General features: G+C 35.7%; 1 protein-coding gene across 1 annotated transcript; it reads left to right on the top strand.

Moving 5' to 3' along the window:
- The first annotated feature begins 13088 nt into the window (after positions 1–13088).
- Positions 13089–17497, top strand: LOC116140245. Its single transcript, XM_031425883.1, has 4 exons — positions 13089–13881; positions 14875–14951; positions 15571–15793; positions 16743–17497. The coding sequence occupies exons 1-4, from the start codon at positions 13089–13091 to the stop codon at positions 17306–17308; spliced, it is 1659 nt and encodes a 552-aa protein (XP_031281743.1). The 3' UTR covers positions 17309–17497.
- The last annotated feature ends 178 nt before the right edge of the window (positions 17498–17675 follow it).

Genomic DNA, 17675 nt, shown 5'->3' on the forward strand with positions numbered 1-17675 from the left:
GAATTGTAAATTGAACTTATGTATGAAAAAGCGAATTGCAATTGAAAACAAAATGTATCTTCATTTATGTACAAGCAAAAGTTGGACCCAATTACAATAGAGTCAAGACTCGTGACACTACGGCTGGTCGGGGGGATCCTTCGAAGCAGAACCAGAACCCCCTGCCTGGTCGGATCGTCGGGTGGCCGCTGCTGCCTGATCGTCTTCCTCCGCCATAATCCGCAAAGTCTCTCGCCACCCCTCCGGGAGGTCGGAAATGTCCATATCTGGGTTTCTTAATCGGAGGGAATAAATAGACCTGATCGCCCAATCGACGGCCTTTTCCTCCAGCTCCTCTGACTGATTCCGCATTTCTTCAGTCAGTGAAGCGATCTTTTCCCGACTCTCCTGGAGTTCGGCCTCAAGAGCTTGCTTCTCCTGTTCGGAGGCCTCCCTTTCCTGTTCAGCTTGCTGGGCCCGTATGGAGGTCGTCTGGATCTCCTGGTCGTTCTCTCCGACCTCCTTGGAGAGCCTGGCGGTCGTCCTTTGAAGTTCCTTCACTTCCTCCGCACGCCGCTCAAGCTCTGCCTTCTGGAAGTCCACAGTTCGTAAAGCAGCATCCTTTTGGCTCAGATACCTGTTCGCCGCTTCGAATGCTTGCGTTCTTTCAGCTTCGACGGACTCCAGGCTTTTCTTGAGCTTCGCGACCTCCTCCTTTAGGTCGATGGACCCCTTCGTGTCCCCCAACCGAGTCTTCTCCATAGACATCCTCATCGCAAGCAAAGCCTGCGAGCAAGAAATGGTTAGAAATGAACTATAACGGAATTTTAAGAACAGCTCGTTTACCTTGCTTAGATGCTGGAACGACATGGTCATCAGGTCGTCGTCCGTGTCAGCGAACTCATCGTAAGACTCCGATAGTCCACACTCGAGCAGAGAATAGACTATCGGCTGCAGGTACTCGGGCAGGCTCCCCAACGAGTCCAGCACTGGTGCGTCCTTCGCCTTATCGGCAGCGATCGCCTCGCTCATGGGTTCCTTGCCCGACCTCCTTGAGTCTCGCCGCAACCTCAAGGGTTCTTCTTCAGATTCGGTCTCCGACTCGTCGGCCTGAATCTGCTTCCTCTTCTTTGACCTCTGAGCCGGAGCCTTCCGCCTTGGGCGAGCAGGTGGTGCCTGAGCGACCTGTTCTGTCCTGGTCGCTTCTTGCACCGGACGGGGTTGTGAAGGCGCGACAGTTCGTACCGGTTGTGCCAGAATAGGACGAGCAGCTTCGGCCGCTCGCTCTCTCCTCGATCGAGGGAAGACGAACGGTGCTCGGTGGGGCTGCTCGGACTCCTTCGGGGGCATAGTTTTTACATGCAAGTGCGTTAGTAAACAAAACTGCTCCGCGACCAGGACGGAAAACAATGTAACTTACCTTCCAAGGGTTCTAAAGACGCGCTATTACTGATAAAACCGTACTTCCGCAAGTTCGCGGTTGTCACAAGCTTCCTCGCGTCCCGGCTTTCCTCGTCTAGTACTCCAAAAGACACGAGCCTATCCGGGTCGTCGAGCAGGTCTTGGCTGGTCGTTCTATTAACTGCAAAAGAAGAAAGTAGGTCGTTATTATAGAGCATGCGAACAGATAATATGCCTAGCAAGGAATAACCTACTTGGTGTCTAAAAGCGGCAGTAGCCGTCATAGCAGAAAAAGAAGAATTTCGTCTCGTAGGCCCCCGCATTGCTGGGATAGCTATGTATCCCCTCGGCGATGGTAGGTCACCGGGATAAGTAATATGAATCCTTGTCCCTACTCTTTTTAAGCTAATAGGCGACGCCGAGCTCCACCGCCGTTGGCTCGCCCAAGCCGCTTTCGCAGCACGCGATGTACATAGCGACGGCGATGACATATGCGTTTGGTGTGAGTTGCATCGGTGCGATCCCGAAGTGATCTAGGACCGACCTGATGAAAGGATGGAAGGGAATCATCCCCCCACCCTTGAAGATCTCTTCGGAGATCGCGGCAAGGCCATCGGAAGGGCGCCGTGACGACCTGGTTGTTAGAGTAGATGCCCTAGAGCCAATCAATTATTGTAGAATTGACTCTTTGTAATAATGTTCATTAATCAATAAAAGGCATTTTTATTCTATATCGCGTAAATCATTATTATTGCAATATGTATTGATATATGTCCTTAGAATGGTAGAGTCGTGACGAGGGTATCAAGTGTTTCAAATCTTGATAGTGAGAACCCTATGAGCACATATGGTGGCCATTCTAGAAACGTCCGTAGCCCCAGTATTATTCTGAACTAAGGGCACAGATAATACGGTAAGGCTATCATAGTGTTGAACGACCCTGTCGAAAGGCAGTGACTGATCTCACTTGTCAAGGTTGTTTGGTGACAACCTGGTGCAACACATGGGTGTTTGTTGTAGGCGATTACACCACAGCAAGTTCACTGGACTGACCCACCAGAGGATTCCATATGGATGGTAACCCCAGTGTCTATGGAACAAATCCTCTAACGAATGGTGGTGCATGTGATCCTTAGACTTGAGATCACCGGAGCGCCTTGTGCACCGATTGGTGTAGTTTGACACTAGCCTAACGCAGTTCTTTTCAGAGCTGTCAATACGGTGGTGATTGGCTGCATCAAGGAGTGTATCAAGACTATGGTGGATTGACAGAGGATTCATCACTCCCGGGTACGGGAGAAAGTTATCTCACGGCGCAATTCAGTATATGGCAATGACACTAAAACTGTGGCCACAGTGGGATTGAGTTGTTGCTCTATCCAGTTTATAATACGGGTCATTGGTCCAGAAACTGAATAAATAATATCGAGAGTAACCGAAGGTTGACACTATTTCTATGCCTTCGTCTCGTCGAGATAACGTATGATGAAAGGATCGAATTGCACGGTAACCATATCGTTGACAGGTAGCTACTTTGCTGAATCCGAATCTATCGGGTGGCCATGATGCCTTGCTAGGGGCCAATCTTGGTCTGTGTATTAGTGAGACGATTAATTGGTGTTAATCGCAATACTATACACTGCCGATATGATGAGGAGCCTAAGGGTCACACACATAGAAGACAATTTAAGATGCAAGAAGAAAGAAGGGCGTTTTCGTCTTTTAAGGCGAAAGGGTATTTTGGTAATTTCACAGTGCAATTAAATTTGCTGAGGTCGTAGCCTTTATTTAATTTGTTAGAAAAATTAAATAAGTGAAATTACGTTTAAATGTGTGTTCGCACATATTTAAATATATTATCATTATTGTTAAATGTTAATATATATTTAAATATATATATTAATTGATTTTAATTGAGATAATGATGGAAATTAAAATAAATCAAATTGGGAGTGTTTGGCAACATGGGGCGTTTGGGTTGGAGCCCAAGCCTATTCCGTATGGGATTAGGGCAAATTGTTTTTAAATATAAAAGGAAAAGTGTGTGATTTTGAATTAATAAGTTTTTTCTTTGTAAAACCAAAATACACACAGCAGCCCTTTTGCTTCTCCCACGGCAGTAACATCTTGAGCCTGAAATCAATTCAATTGATTTTGTCTTCTTCTTAATCTTGAAGCCAAAGAGGATCTAGCAAATCCCTCTTTGGTTCTTTTAAGATTGTCTTCGTGTGGACTATGCAGGTTCGATCGTACACTTGGATCGGTAGCAAAACGTTCGTCGACAAATTTGGAGGAGCCTTCAACATGCGTTTGTTTCTCTTAACTCATGTTGAATGTTTATGCAGATTTTATTTAATATAAATTGTAAAATCATACCCTTGATCTTGGCTCATGTAAACGATCCTGTTATATTATATTTTTCGTTTCCGCTGCGTATACGGGATCGTTTACTAACACTGGTGTGGTCGAGGAACACCTCCGTGCGGACGTCAAACTGCTTTTTTATCCTATTAAGCTCTTCTTGGGTGAGAACCGAGAAGACATCAAGGGATGCGTCCTTGGGAACGTCCCGCGAGGATGAGCTGGCCGCTTCCTGGGGTCTGGACGTTGACGGTTCCATTCCAGAGTCTGCAACACTGACAAACACGGTCATTTTAGCCTTCGCATTTTGTCCCGTGCGGCGGCATGGGACAAATTCCTAAAACCCTAATAGTAACTCGAGCCGCCACCCACGGCTCAAGTCCGGTAACAGTGGCGCGCCTCTAGTGAAACACCAGGAGACTCAACGCCGTTGCCCACCAACCAAACAAACAAAAAAAAAGGGGGGGGGGGGGGAAGGGGTAGGAGAAAAGGGATCTCACCTTCTGGGATGCGTGACCAAGGCCGAAACCTGTTTTAGATGCCTGAGAAACGCCGATCGGAAAAGAAGAACTTCCGGTTTGCAAAGGCTTATCACTGGAAACGAAAAGGGTTTTGGTGGCCTCATCTGAAAAATGCGAGGTTTTATATGGATTGCGAATCGACGGTTACCACTTCTCGAAACCGAAACGACAGCCTTCTCTCTCTCCCCGCATTTAATGCGCCCGACGTCGCATTAAATGCCGTAATGAGGGTCATCGTTTCATATGCGTCGCGCAGTTAAGACTGTCAAAACGACATCTGGTCAGTACACCACGCATTTAATGTACTTGACACACTGCAGCACGTGCAGAGCATCTGACAGCGTGTATACGGGTTCATTGAATCTTTCCAAGGCACAGAAAAGAGCGTCCGACTAATCCAGGTCGCTAAAATGATGATTGTCAGGTCATTTGGGTAAGACTTGTGCGAGGTTGTGTTCACAAAAGGTCCTGTCCCGAGCTCCTTCCATTCGGATCGAAACTACTAGGACCTCAAATCGCGGCATGACTTAGTTTCCAAGGTTCGATTCTCACACCTTAAAAACTAGGGGACTCCTGTTATGCCTGGGAAACCGAGGGCTGACGTGGAGTCGCGTGGCGAAAAGTGGCCTGCTCCCGTCAGAACGGTAAGCGCACGTCAAGCCTGTCAAGCGCCCTGGAGCTCCCACGTGTCCGCTCCCCTGCTCCAAATCGCGTGAAATCAGCTTGGGAAATGGGCAATGGGACGTAAAATCAGATTAGGTCCTGACAATCACACCAACCCAAGGATTTAGTGATGACTACGCACATTCAACTGGGTATAAGAAGAGGACGACCCCTTCATTAAGGGGATTCGATAATTTTACATAAAAACTCTCTCTCTCTAAAAAAGCTGTGTATTTACTTTTCAATCATTTGTAAGTCAGTCCGCTTTAGCGACCTGACCCATCATATCAATACAAATCAGTGGATGTAGGACTTGCTACCTTAGCATCCGAACCACTTTAAAAGCTCTCATTGCATTTATTTCGTATTGATAATCTATATTCACGTGCGTTCCTTGTCCAATCAACGTTACGTACGTGTCAATTGGTTGGTGCCTAAATCACGCATCAACATTATTCACAGAAGATATAAACATGAGACACACAACTATGAATGAAATGTTGCGGCCTAAAGCTATCATTATGTGAAGATAAAACAATTAGAAAATTGATGGAGGGTATTAATTTGAGGATTTCATGTCAATATGCTTAGGAGAATGTTTTACTAAATTATCTATGTAACTCATGATTACTAATCATCAAAGTCTAATATAATGTTTTCTCAAACATCTTTTGGGATGATTACATACACATTCTCCCTTATTAAAATCGAAGATAACATTTATATAATAAATTGTGATGAACCAACATTATTGAGCAACTTCCTTTAAGATAAAATTTAATAATTATTATATTGAAAAGTTTGCAACTCCATTATTCGCAGTAATAAATTCAGAGGAAGGACTATGTCATTCATCATTGGCATCAATAAATTAAGACCAACTGTAGCCGTAGCATTCGCTTTATCAAGAACAAATATTGAGAAGGAAAGTTAAGTTAAGTGCACTATTTTTATATTTTATTTTTAAAGAAAAAAGGTTATTAGTGTTTTATTTTAAAATAAAAGAATAGTATTAAATTAGGCTGAAATAGTTTTATTATTTTTTTAAAATAATTTTTTTATTCTATTTTTCCAAATGTATTTTTATTCTTTAATACAATTATTTAAGAATACATTCACTACAAGAAAAATAAACATGTTGTATTAAAACTGTAATTCAGATGATATTTTGATGCCATCACGGTAGTATTTACTATGATAAGAAATTTTGTAAATATGAATGTCTGAGATTTTATTTCTGTTTTCTATATTCGTTTTAAAACGTTATTTTAAATTTGTTATAAATTGATCCACCTTAAACTTTAGAAACCAAAAATTTCCTAATGAAATTTTTAATTAATCTTTTCTGAAGTTTAATATTAATCATATGAAAATTCTTTAACTTTGAAAAATAAACAAAGACATTTCTCGAAGTATAATGTTACTATATTTTTTATAAATAGAATAAAAATAAATTATGATTCTAGATGATGTTTGCTATTAATTTTGAGATACATAATAAATATTATATTTATTTTCACTAAATCTCAAGAGAGATTACTGGAATTTCAATATACTTTATTTTATTATATGGTATCTAAATAATCCCCAATTATTCAAAGTGGTAGCTTGATCCAGTCCTCTCCCACTTAACCAAAAGAATATTATTGGTGGAAGATAAACTTTTATATATATATATATATATATCAAACAAAAACAAAAATGCAAGTCCATGATGCCGAAGATTCTCAATGTATTAAAATGAAGATAATTGTTAAGAACATTATGAAGAATCTAAGAGACCACTGTGCTAATTTAAATGTTTAATTATTCAATGTGAATGAATAGTTTATAATTAGAAACTTGGCCTTACTCCCACACATTGAAATATCAAAATAAGATGTAAAACGACAATGGATATGCAAAGAACCAACAGTTGTTTACATTGATTTGTCGGCAATTTCGTTGTCGTTTTTAGGATTCTTGAGCCTGCTAAAAGTAAGCATGCATTGTGTTATTTTTTTTTTCACTTGACTTTTTACAATTACCCATGTCGTTAATTTTCATGTTTAATTAGCCAAAGAAGGAATTGTTACGCACATCAATGCTCCACGTCGAAGAAAAAGTTTCCAGATTAGTGATTCCCTTTCAAATCTTTTTGCAATACCTGTTCTCCGTTACTAAAATGATAAAATCTATTTTATTATTTAAAACTCTTTTTGTTACCTAATTTTAATAAAATTGATGTTAAAATACATATATTTCAATTACGTTTACATATTCGTATTTTTTACTAATCAATTTTGGAATATTTGTGTTGATGCATGATTTTGACACCAACCAAACACACGTGTGAAATGCTGAACAAGCTTGGAGAACACACGTGAATATGAAAATGAGAGTAAATGCAATGAAAAACAGTATTCAAAGTGGTTCGGATACTAAGGAAGCGAATCTTACGTCCACTGTAATCGTGACCAGATCGTTGATCCTAAGGTCGCGGATCATCCTAGGTCGCTTATGGGAAGATGTCCTCACGATTTCTTTTACAATCAGGGCGGATTGGCCAACATCTCTTCAAACACATCAGATCAAGACATTTGTAGTTTCTAATGTTCGATTCTCAAACCTTAAAAATTAGGGGACTTCTGTTATGCCTAAAAAATATAGGGTTGACGCAAGATTCAGTCAGCATAAAAGGTCAGAGCTTGGGTAGGCCCATAGCCAGTTAGAAGCAGTCATGTTGCGTGGTGACCTGAGCAGCATACTCATGTCAGTAAAGTGGGTGCGCGCCAAACCAGCCAAAAGCCATAGTGATTCCAAGTGTCCAATCCCTGCACCAAATCGCATAAATCACTCTGAAAGGTGGGTAATGTGACATAGAGAAGGATTTGCACGGATAATTCTACCAACTCACAGATTTAGTAATGATAACCTTAATCCATCCAACTATAAATTGAGAGTTCCTCTCTTATTTATGGGAGGAGCTACTCTCTCTAAAAAATATATAGCATTCTCTCTCTTGTACAATCATTTGTAAATCAGTCCGCTAAGGCGACTTGACTTCTATCATTAATACAAAAATCAGTAGACGTAGGATTCGCTTCCTTAGCATCCGAACCACTTTAAACACTGTTTTCCATTGTATTTACTCTTATTTTCATATTCACGTGTGTTTTCTGGGTCTGTTCAGTATTTCACACATGCATTTGATTGGTGTCAAAATCGCGCATACAAAATTTGAATTTAGAATTTTATGATGAATAGATAATTAAAAAATATTTATATTAAATAATAATAGGAATTTCTAGCTTTTGTAGTTTCTGCAACATTCAAGGCATGGTGAAGTTTTATAGTTTGCCGCCTTTGAGTGAATTGAGTTTGGTAAAGCTACGAGTTGTTGACGGGAGATATAATAATAAAAACTTACTAGTGACAGCTGTACCCTAGATTAAAATTATTTGCCATTGATTTTAGTAGTTTATTTTTTACCTTGAATTACTATAATTAATGTAGATCCCTTTATTTATATTTTTTTTTCCTTCTAAAAATGTGGCTCATAATAAGTGGTTTGTTTGAGCATGAAGAATAGTTAAATTAGGTACTCATGAATTTAAAATTCCAAGTCCTAATTTGACAAATTGTGTGGCCTACCAAGTAAATGATAGTGTATATTATTGCCATATTTAGAACATATATACAGCTACAAATAACTCATTTATTATTCTGCTTTTTATTTTGTTAAATGGAAATATAAAGGATATTCAAGAAATATTAAATTAGCTTTATCAAGTCCCAATAAAGAATTAGTTAATAGTTATTTCTTTCATCTTAGGTTAAATGTATTAATCTAAATAATATATAGTTTTTTTCTTTTATAATGTCTACATATGAGTGTAATATGCAAAGCTATGTGTTGTTGAGGTGAATTTTATCATTTGAGTAACTTTTAAATTTCTCCAATTGTATACATGATTTTTTTTGTTTATTCTTTTTTAAAAAATCAATTGATTGGGAATTAGCATAAAAAAATAGATAAATAAACAGTAAAATTCACACTACTAAAATATATTTTTAAAAAATTAATTGCTAACTACAACAATAATAATTAACCACCATTGGGTAGCTTGATGGTAAAAGAGTAAATGATGATCTAACATGGTCTCCCAAGTTTGAATTCTTTTAATAGTAAAAGAGCAAAAATAAGATCTAACATGATCTAACAAGTTTGAGTCTCCTTGAAGGTAAAAAGAGTAAGGAGATAATATAACATGGTCTCTTGAGTTCGAGTTCTCACGGTTGCTAATAAGGGTAGACACTGAAGCTCTTACCTAGCTAGTAATTTTAGGATTCTAAGGGATTAGTTGAAGTTTGCGTAAGTTGGTCTAGACATCTCCTATCATTTGAAAAAAAAAAAAATTACAACAACAATAGTCGTAATAATAGAAATAATGATGTAATAATAATGATTATTAAAATAATTATAATAACGTAACAAAAACAACAACCATAACAATATTTCAGATTATGAGTATAGATGTAAATATTATAATTACAGTATATAAGAGTACTTTTGAGAATTGGAGTAAAAGAAATAATAATGATATTTAGATTCAAACTTAAGTAACAATATGTAAATTATTTTTTATTTATTAGACAAGAAATATGTGTAAAAATGTTTCTAAATTTGAAAATAAAGCACTTCACGACATCTTAAAGGAGCATGCGTGCCTGTAAGGGAAAAAATAAATGGAAAAAATTCTTAATTATCCCTTATACTCTAATAAATTTATTATACTTTTAGATATATTTCAAATAAAAATTGATAAACCATTAAATGAAATTATTTTTCCAATGGTTAAAACATTTTAACATTTTAACATATATCCTTTTCGAGGTGAATTTTTATTACATAACGGAGATGTTGTAACTTAAAATTAGAACCACTCATTTATTGTAATCCAAAATTGAATAGATTTACTGACATTAATAAAAATTACATTTTAATTTTAGTAAAATATATTTGAATTAGAAATACAGAAGAAATATAAATTTTCTAGTAACTTTTTTCTTAAATTACTATTTCCCAAGTATTTGTATCTTTTTACACAATGAATGTGAAATAATCAATCTGACTTCTAAAAATTCATTTTTAAAGTTTTATTTAACGAATCAATTTTAATTATTTTTCAGAGAAAAAAGATTAAAAAAAAAAAAGAGCTCCCTTGATTGTTAAAATCTGGTGGGTCACAGAAGATCTTGCTAAGTAAAAGTACAAAATATAAAAAAGACTGAAATAATATCTAACTTTAAATTAAAGTTGATTTGTGAAATGGACCTGTCAGGTAAAAATCCGGTACGACGCCGCAGAACGCTCTTACGCAATACGCACACACACTCACGCATCGCAGGTTTTTTTAAAACGACAGCCTGATGGTTACATTACAAAATTAATAGGCAATTTAATAAAATAAAAAAGTTGATTTATGAATTAAAGGCTGAGTGAAGAGGAGCGTCAAAAAAACGGGTCAATCTCTGTAAGACTGTAACTTAGTTGCACGCGTGGTCTTTTATTCGTTGTCGTTTTGCGTTTGTTCCTCCTTCACTTTTTATTTATTTTATCGCGCGATAATTAGTGAATTGTACGATATTTTCAGATTGGACATTACTATGACAACGTCAACGCTTCATATTGTGCATGGGTGAAAAACAAAATAATACTATTCTTGCGTTTGTACCAGCTTTCATCTGCGGTGTGATCCAACTGGCTTTTAATTTATAAAAAATATACCATTTAAATTACTTAGAATTGATGGGAAATAATGGGTGTTTAAGGCAGCTTAAATGGGATTAAGTAGAAAAGAATTATAATGTGTGTGATATTTTTAATGTACAGCTGGAAAGTGTTATTTTTTCTGTAATGGGCATCAATTTTTGCCATTGTTAAAAAGAAATAATCGATTCATTTTAAATAGCTATACCTATTATTCTCCGATTAGAAAAAGTGTACAACTTTATGTAAAGTTGCCTCCACCATTACCATTAGCTCTCTCTCCTAAATCTTTAACACAAGGGTCAATTTTATCATTCTTATCAATATGGATTTAATGAGGGGAAACATTATATTATTTTTTTTGGATAAATTTTGAAATTTTAGAAAACCTATCATGAGTTTAAACTTTGGAAAGATTTATTATATTCTAATAATTTTAATTAAGCGAAATTCAAAAAAAAAAAAAAAAAAAGAAAAAAATAGTAAAGATTCTTCATCCTATTGATTGCATTGGAAGTTTGATGAAATTATATTTAGATAATCTATAGGTTATTTGTCATTGCTTAAATATGCTAGAGAAAATATTCTGTATAAAATAAAGTCTTGAATGATAATTAAGCTACAGTATCAGGAAAAGCAATTAAATTATTTGTAATTTTAAACAAATTATGTGAAAATTGTTTTTAAAATTATTTATAAAATAGAAATCAAGGATAAACAATAATTAGCAAGTTTTTTGGACTTTTAACTCTTGTATACACAAATATGAGATATATTAATAAGGTATATATCACTTTAATACTCAATTGAAGGAGTCATTATAAGATAATCTACTTAATTTTAACCAAGAATAATAATAATAAAAAAAATAGAGATTACATAATTTCGCACCTATCTTCTACGAATTATAATACCAACAATAATACTATGTCAATTTTATTTTTTATTACATTATAAGTTTATTTACTCCAATTCTCCAAATATATATCTATGGGAAGAACCTATTTCAAAAAGATAAAAATCAAATTTAATCGGTCAAATTCATCAACCTAATAGAGAAGTAACATAGATTCCTCTAATAATTACTGTCCGGGTGAATAAAGATTTGATTAATAAAAAATGAAAAGATGGTTACAGCATAACATGAGAGTACGTACAATTTACTTAAACAATAAAATAAAAAAAAGCAGGTGGTAGAGTAAATAATAAATGGGCACGATGAAAACGAGCCAATCGTGGACGAATGGTTCTCAAAATCTCGGGAAAGATGTGGACTACGTGGAAAGATGCTCTTGTTACAGCCAAGCAGCGCAGTTCTCGCCAATCCTGTTACTCCACCTCTCTGTTTTCTTTAATTTCCCCCTATGCAATTTGCTATTTATTTAAAAGAATTCTGTGTAGATAAATTTTATTAAAAACTTTTAATGGAAAGATAAAAGTTATAAATCTTTCAGTTAAGAGGCACTAAACAATTAATTACACTTAGATTTAATTTTATATAAAGATAAAATGGTGGTTATATAAATTTACGTTATTTCTTTTTAAAAGATAAATTAAAATTTCTAAAAAAGTAAAAAATAAAAAATAATAAAATTTAAGCATTTTTAAGATATATTCTTAGTTTTATTTTCATTTCTATTAAATTTTCTTCTAATTTTAAATTTTTCGATTTTGTTAAAATTTGTTTGGGTGCTTTTTACCCTTTTAATTTAAAAATTAAATTTAGTTTAAAAAATAGAAAAAAAGGTCGGGACATATAAGCTTTTTATAATAAATCATCGTTAAATGTCTTTGAATTAAATAATTTGTAATTTTTGTCCTCTTATTCCAGAAATTTGAAAAAAATTATGTCCTAACTAAAAATATGGTAAAAAATAAACTTGAACAAACAAAATTGTGAAATATTAGTAGTTATTACTTTGTAGCTTGTAAAAATCTCCTAGTGTAACTGTAACCCCGACCCTTAATCTAAGGGGACGGTACAATAATTTTGCAATACAAGTTCAGTTGAGTATAAAGTATAAACAGTAGACATGTACACGTGGCAGCCAAGTATTTTTAACTCGTAGTTGTGTTCATTATTCTAGAGATTATATATACCTAGATGTTGATCACTGATCACCAGTTTGCCTCGATTTTCTAATCCCTCAGATTTGAATCAGGAACTCTCCTCATTCCTTCCCTTCAATTTTCTTTTACTCTCTCTCTCTCTCTCTCACTCTCCAACTACATCTCCTTTAAAATTAAATCTTCTCTTCTCTTCTCATTTTGCAATACATTTTCATTTTGAAGTTGAAACCTCTTCAACGTCGTCGTCTTTCATGGTGCTTAGATTTTTATCTCCTTGGTAAAAAAAAAAAAAAAAAAAGAGAAAAAATTGAAGCTTTGTTTTATTTGTTGTATTTTTTGTGATGATGGCACAGAAGCACTTACACCAGCTTCTACAAGAAGATCAAGAACCGTTCCAACTCAAGAACTACATTGCTGACAGGCGTTGCCAACTCAAAGGACGATCGCCAAATACTCAGTTGCAGCTTAAGAAACGTAAACCCATCTCACAAACATCGAAAATTTCTACAAATTTTTGCAAAAATGCTTGCTTTTTCTCCTTTCATGACTCACCAGACCCTAGAAAATCTCCACTCTTTGAATTTCCATCTCCGGCTAAAAGCCCTTGTAGAAGTCCTAATAAAATCTTTCTTCACATACCGGCGAGAACCGCTGCTTTGCTTCTTGAAGCAGCTCTTAGGATTCAGAAACAAAAAACTCAAAACAAAAACAATAGTGTTGGTTTATTTGGGTCCATAAAGAAAAAACTTACGCATAGAAATCGAACGAGAAAGCGTGAAAGCTCTTGTGATGGTGATAAGCTCTCAGTGAGGGATATTTTGAAGTGGGATTCGAAGAATGAGCAAGTTAAAGAACAAATGATGCGTGTGGAGGAGAAAAGTGCTTTAGAGATAAGTGCTTTAGAGATAAGTGCTTTTGAGATAAGAACAAATGGGAGAACCAACAGTGCTGTTTGGTCTGAAAGCAATGAAGAAAACAAGTCTTTAGATTTGGATTTAGAGACCTCCTGTAGTAGTGATCTGTCTGAGGATTTTGAAAAAGAGATTGAATTTGTTTGTGAGAAAGAAAACATAGATTTTGCTTCTTGTGAGAAGCACTTCTGCGAAAGCCCTTTTCGTTTTGTGCTTCAAAGAAGTCCTTCCTCGGGTCGCNCATCTCCTTTAAAATTAAATCTTCTCTTCTCTTCTCATTTTGCAATACATTTTCATTTTGAAGTTGAAACCTCTTCAACGTCGTCGTCTTTCATGGTGCTTAGATTTTTATCTCCTTGGTAAAAAAAAAAAAAAAAAAAGAGAAAAAATTGAAGCTTTGTTTTATTTGTTGTATTTTTTGTGATGATGGCACAGAAACACTTACACCAGCTTCTACAAGAAGATCAAGAACCGTTCCAACTCAAGAACTACATTGCTGACAGGCGTTGCCAACTCAAAGGACGATCGCCAAATACTCAGTTGCAGCTTAAGAAACGTAAACCCATCTCACAAACATCGAAAATTTCTACAAATTTTTGCAAAAATGCTTGCTTTTTCTCCTTTCATGACTCACCAGACCCTAGAAAATCTCCACTCTTTGAATTTCCATCTCCGGCTAAAAGCCCTTGTAGAAGTCCTAATAAAATCTTTCTTCACATACCGGCGAGAACCGCTGCTTTGCTTCTTGAAGCAGCTCTTAGGATTCAGAAACAAAAAACTCAAAACAAAAACAATAGTGTTGGTTTATTTGGGTCCATAAAGAAAAAACTTACGCATAGAAATCGAACGAGAAAGCGTGAAAGCTCTTGTGATGGTGATAAGCTCTCAGTGAGGGATATTTTGAAGTGGGATTCGAAGAATGAGCAAGTTAAAGAACAAATGATGCGTGTGGAGGAGAAAAGTGCTTTAGAGATAAGTGCTTTAGAGATAAGTGCTTTTGAGATAAGAACAAATGGGAGAACCAACAGTGCTGTTTGGTCTGAAAGCAATGAAGAAAACAAGTCTTTAGATTTGGATTTAGAGACCTCCTGTAGTAGTGATCTGTCTGAGGATTTTGAAAAAGAGATTGAATTTGTTTGTGAGAAAGAAAACATAGATTTTGCTTCTTGTGAGAAGCACTTCTGCGAAAGCCCTTTTCGTTTTGTGCTTCAAAGAAGTCCTTCCTCCGGTCGCCGGACACCGGAATTTACGTCGCCGGCTACATCCCCTTGTCGCCACACCCACATAAGAGAGGTTTGTCATTTTATGTCTTGTCTAATCATTGTATTTATATTATTAATTATTAATTGTTATTAATTTTCATTATTAACCAGTGAACTCGTGAGCCAGCTGACTGAGTTTGTCATGTTTGAATTGTCGGCAATACGGTCACTTTCTTTCTGCAAATTCGGCCGGAATGTCTGTATTAAATGACAAATATGCCCTAAGTTTATTACCCAATTTGTGCCAGATGTACTACTTCTTTAGAGGGTTATACAAGTCATTTGCTCGTTTGTCTCCATCGTTTCTTTTATGTTTATTAGTGTAGTTCTGATCATGTCTCTGCCATGCAAATCTTTTTTTTAAACAGTGTTTAGCGAAATAATTTTCTCAATAAAGACAAAACGATTTTGTTTTTTCTGTTGATTTCTTTCAAGAGTAAATTGCAAAATTCGGTTGTAGTTTTTATGATAATTTGAAGAAAAGTCAACAATGCAACAAACTATGAATATGGCATATGAGACTCATTCTTAACTAATTCAACAACCCCATTTATAATAATGTGTTAATCATGGTTTGTTATTATAATTATAATTATATTCCCACATTTGGAGAAATGTCTTAATCGAAGTATGTAATAAATGTTTAATAGGACAAAGAGATTAATCATGATCAGGAGATAGAGGTGTTAAAGAAATTCCAAGTGGGAGCAGAGGAGGAAGAAGAGAAGGAACAATGCAGTCCTGTATCGGTATTGGATCCTCCATTCGAGGATGACGATGAAGGAAATGAAGATGAAGATGAAGATGAAGATGAAGATGAAGATGAAGATGATGACCATTTTGATCTGGAATGCAGCTATGCTCTTGTACAAAGTATGTTACAATCACAAACATATTACTTTTGTACTCTTTGCTTGTTGGTTGTGGTGTCTTTATCAATATGCTTAATATAACTTCTTCAGCATACTTGTGTTTGTTTAACATAGTTACTGCTTGTTATGGTCGGATGATCTTATTAGTTGTTAAATCAAGACACATCTTCCATTCATCTTTTGACTTTTATCATAAAATAATTAATAAAAAATTAAAGTGAGTGTGGGATTGTTGCACATCTTGATATGAAGGTTCTTCATATATGGCCCACTAACTTTGAAGTTGGGGGGTCTCTCTTAACTCTGCTAGTACCCTTCAATTTACTGGACTGCCCACCCAAGTTAAATTAAACTTTTATATTTTATATTTTTTTTATTGTAAAGTGACCACTTTACTGGGTCCATTAAGGGCAAAAGAGCTGAAATATTATCCAGTAGATGTATTAAATATCCATTATTGTATTGTACTTCTTCGAGTTCCCTTACAATGATGTCTACTTTCTTTCATATTCTTTATTGATTTGAATTTCCTCTTCTTGTAGTTATTAGGATTGCGCAGTTTGGACTTTGGATTGAATTCTGATTCACGTATTCCCTAAAGCTAAAAGAATTGATGAGTCCTTATTGTCCCATAATTAGTTGTCACAGTCCCTTTCTATCTTTGCTCATCTGGACAGAATCTTGAATTTTGTGGAACCCATTGAAATAAAAATTAAATCTTGGAGTGCAAGCCGAGGACTGGTGAATTGAACTGAGACTGAAAACTAAGCTTCAAAATACGAATTTATTTAGTTCAGATTATATGCGCTTTAATGTGAGACGATTTGAGTTGCATCTAAAACCTTTGTTTGTATATTCCAGTGAAGATCTGCATCATTAAAGTTTGTAGTTAAACATCATGCTCATACTTATAGTGATTTATTTTCTTCTTCTGTTTGTTATATTTACAGGAACGAAGCAGCAACTATTGCACAAGCTTCGTAGGTTTGAGAAACTCGCAGAGCTGGACCCTATCGAACTCGAGAAAAGAATGTTGGAACAAGATGAGGATGAAAATGACCATGATATCTATAACACAGATGAAGCAGAGGAATATGAAGATTGTGAATTAGAGTCATGGGAAGGCGAAAAAAATGTTGATGGATTTGTCAAACAAGTATTCACAGAATTCAGCTTCAATAATGTACGTCGAATTCCTGAAGACATGAAGAGACTGGTGACAGATTTAATTGCGGAGGAAGAACGAGAACAGAATTGTTGTGTGGACAGAGAAGTAATAGCGAAAAGGGTTTGCAGAAGGTTGGAGTCATGGAAAGAAGTGGAATCAAACACCATTGACATGATGGTGGAACAAGACCTTAGAAGAGAAGTTGATGGTTGGAAAAAAATTGATGAGCAGGTGGGAGAAACGGCATTTGAGATTGAATTTGCCATCTTTGGATTATTGATGGATGAATTATCAGAGGAGCTTGGTGTTAATGGGGAAAATTGGAAGATGACAAGTCTCTTCAAATGAATTTTGTTTACTTTAGCTAGTAGGCTAACTAGAAAAATGACACAAGGAGGCAAGAAATATGTGGTTAATTAGCATTATTATATTAATTATGTATATGACATGTACAATTAATATATTAATCTATGTTCCATTTACAAAATTAGCGGACAGAGTTAGACATAAATTGGCTTCTCGAGGAAGACACAACTTGAAAAGAAATTGAACCAGTTTCGGTATGTAATGGACAACCAACATCGAGAGAATTCAATTGCTATTAATTCTATCTTTTGACAACATTACAGGGACGATTATCAACATTGAGTAATAGCCGTTGATGGGACAATCCAGCTACCATTTTGCATTATTTGAGAAGAATAATTAACCACAT

Source organism: Pistacia vera, unplaced genomic scaffold (genome assembly GCF_008641045.1).
Source record: "Pistacia vera cultivar Batoury unplaced genomic scaffold, PisVer_v2 Contig366, whole genome shotgun sequence".
Classification (NCBI taxonomy): Eukaryota; Viridiplantae; Streptophyta; class Magnoliopsida; order Sapindales; family Anacardiaceae; genus Pistacia; species Pistacia vera.

Coding starts and splice junctions, on each gene's coding strand:
- LOC116140245 (XM_031425883.1), top strand. CDS start 13,089: ATGATGGCACAGAAGCACTTACACCAGCTTCTACAAGAAGATCAAGAA. Junction 13,882..14,874: donor TCGTTTTGTGCTTCAAAGAA/GTCCTTCCTCGG, acceptor TGCTTCAAAGAA/GTCCTTCCTCCGGTCGCCGG. Junction 14,952..15,570: donor GCCACACCCACATAAGAGAG/GTTTGTCATTTT, acceptor AATGTTTAATAG/GACAAAGAGATTAATCATGA.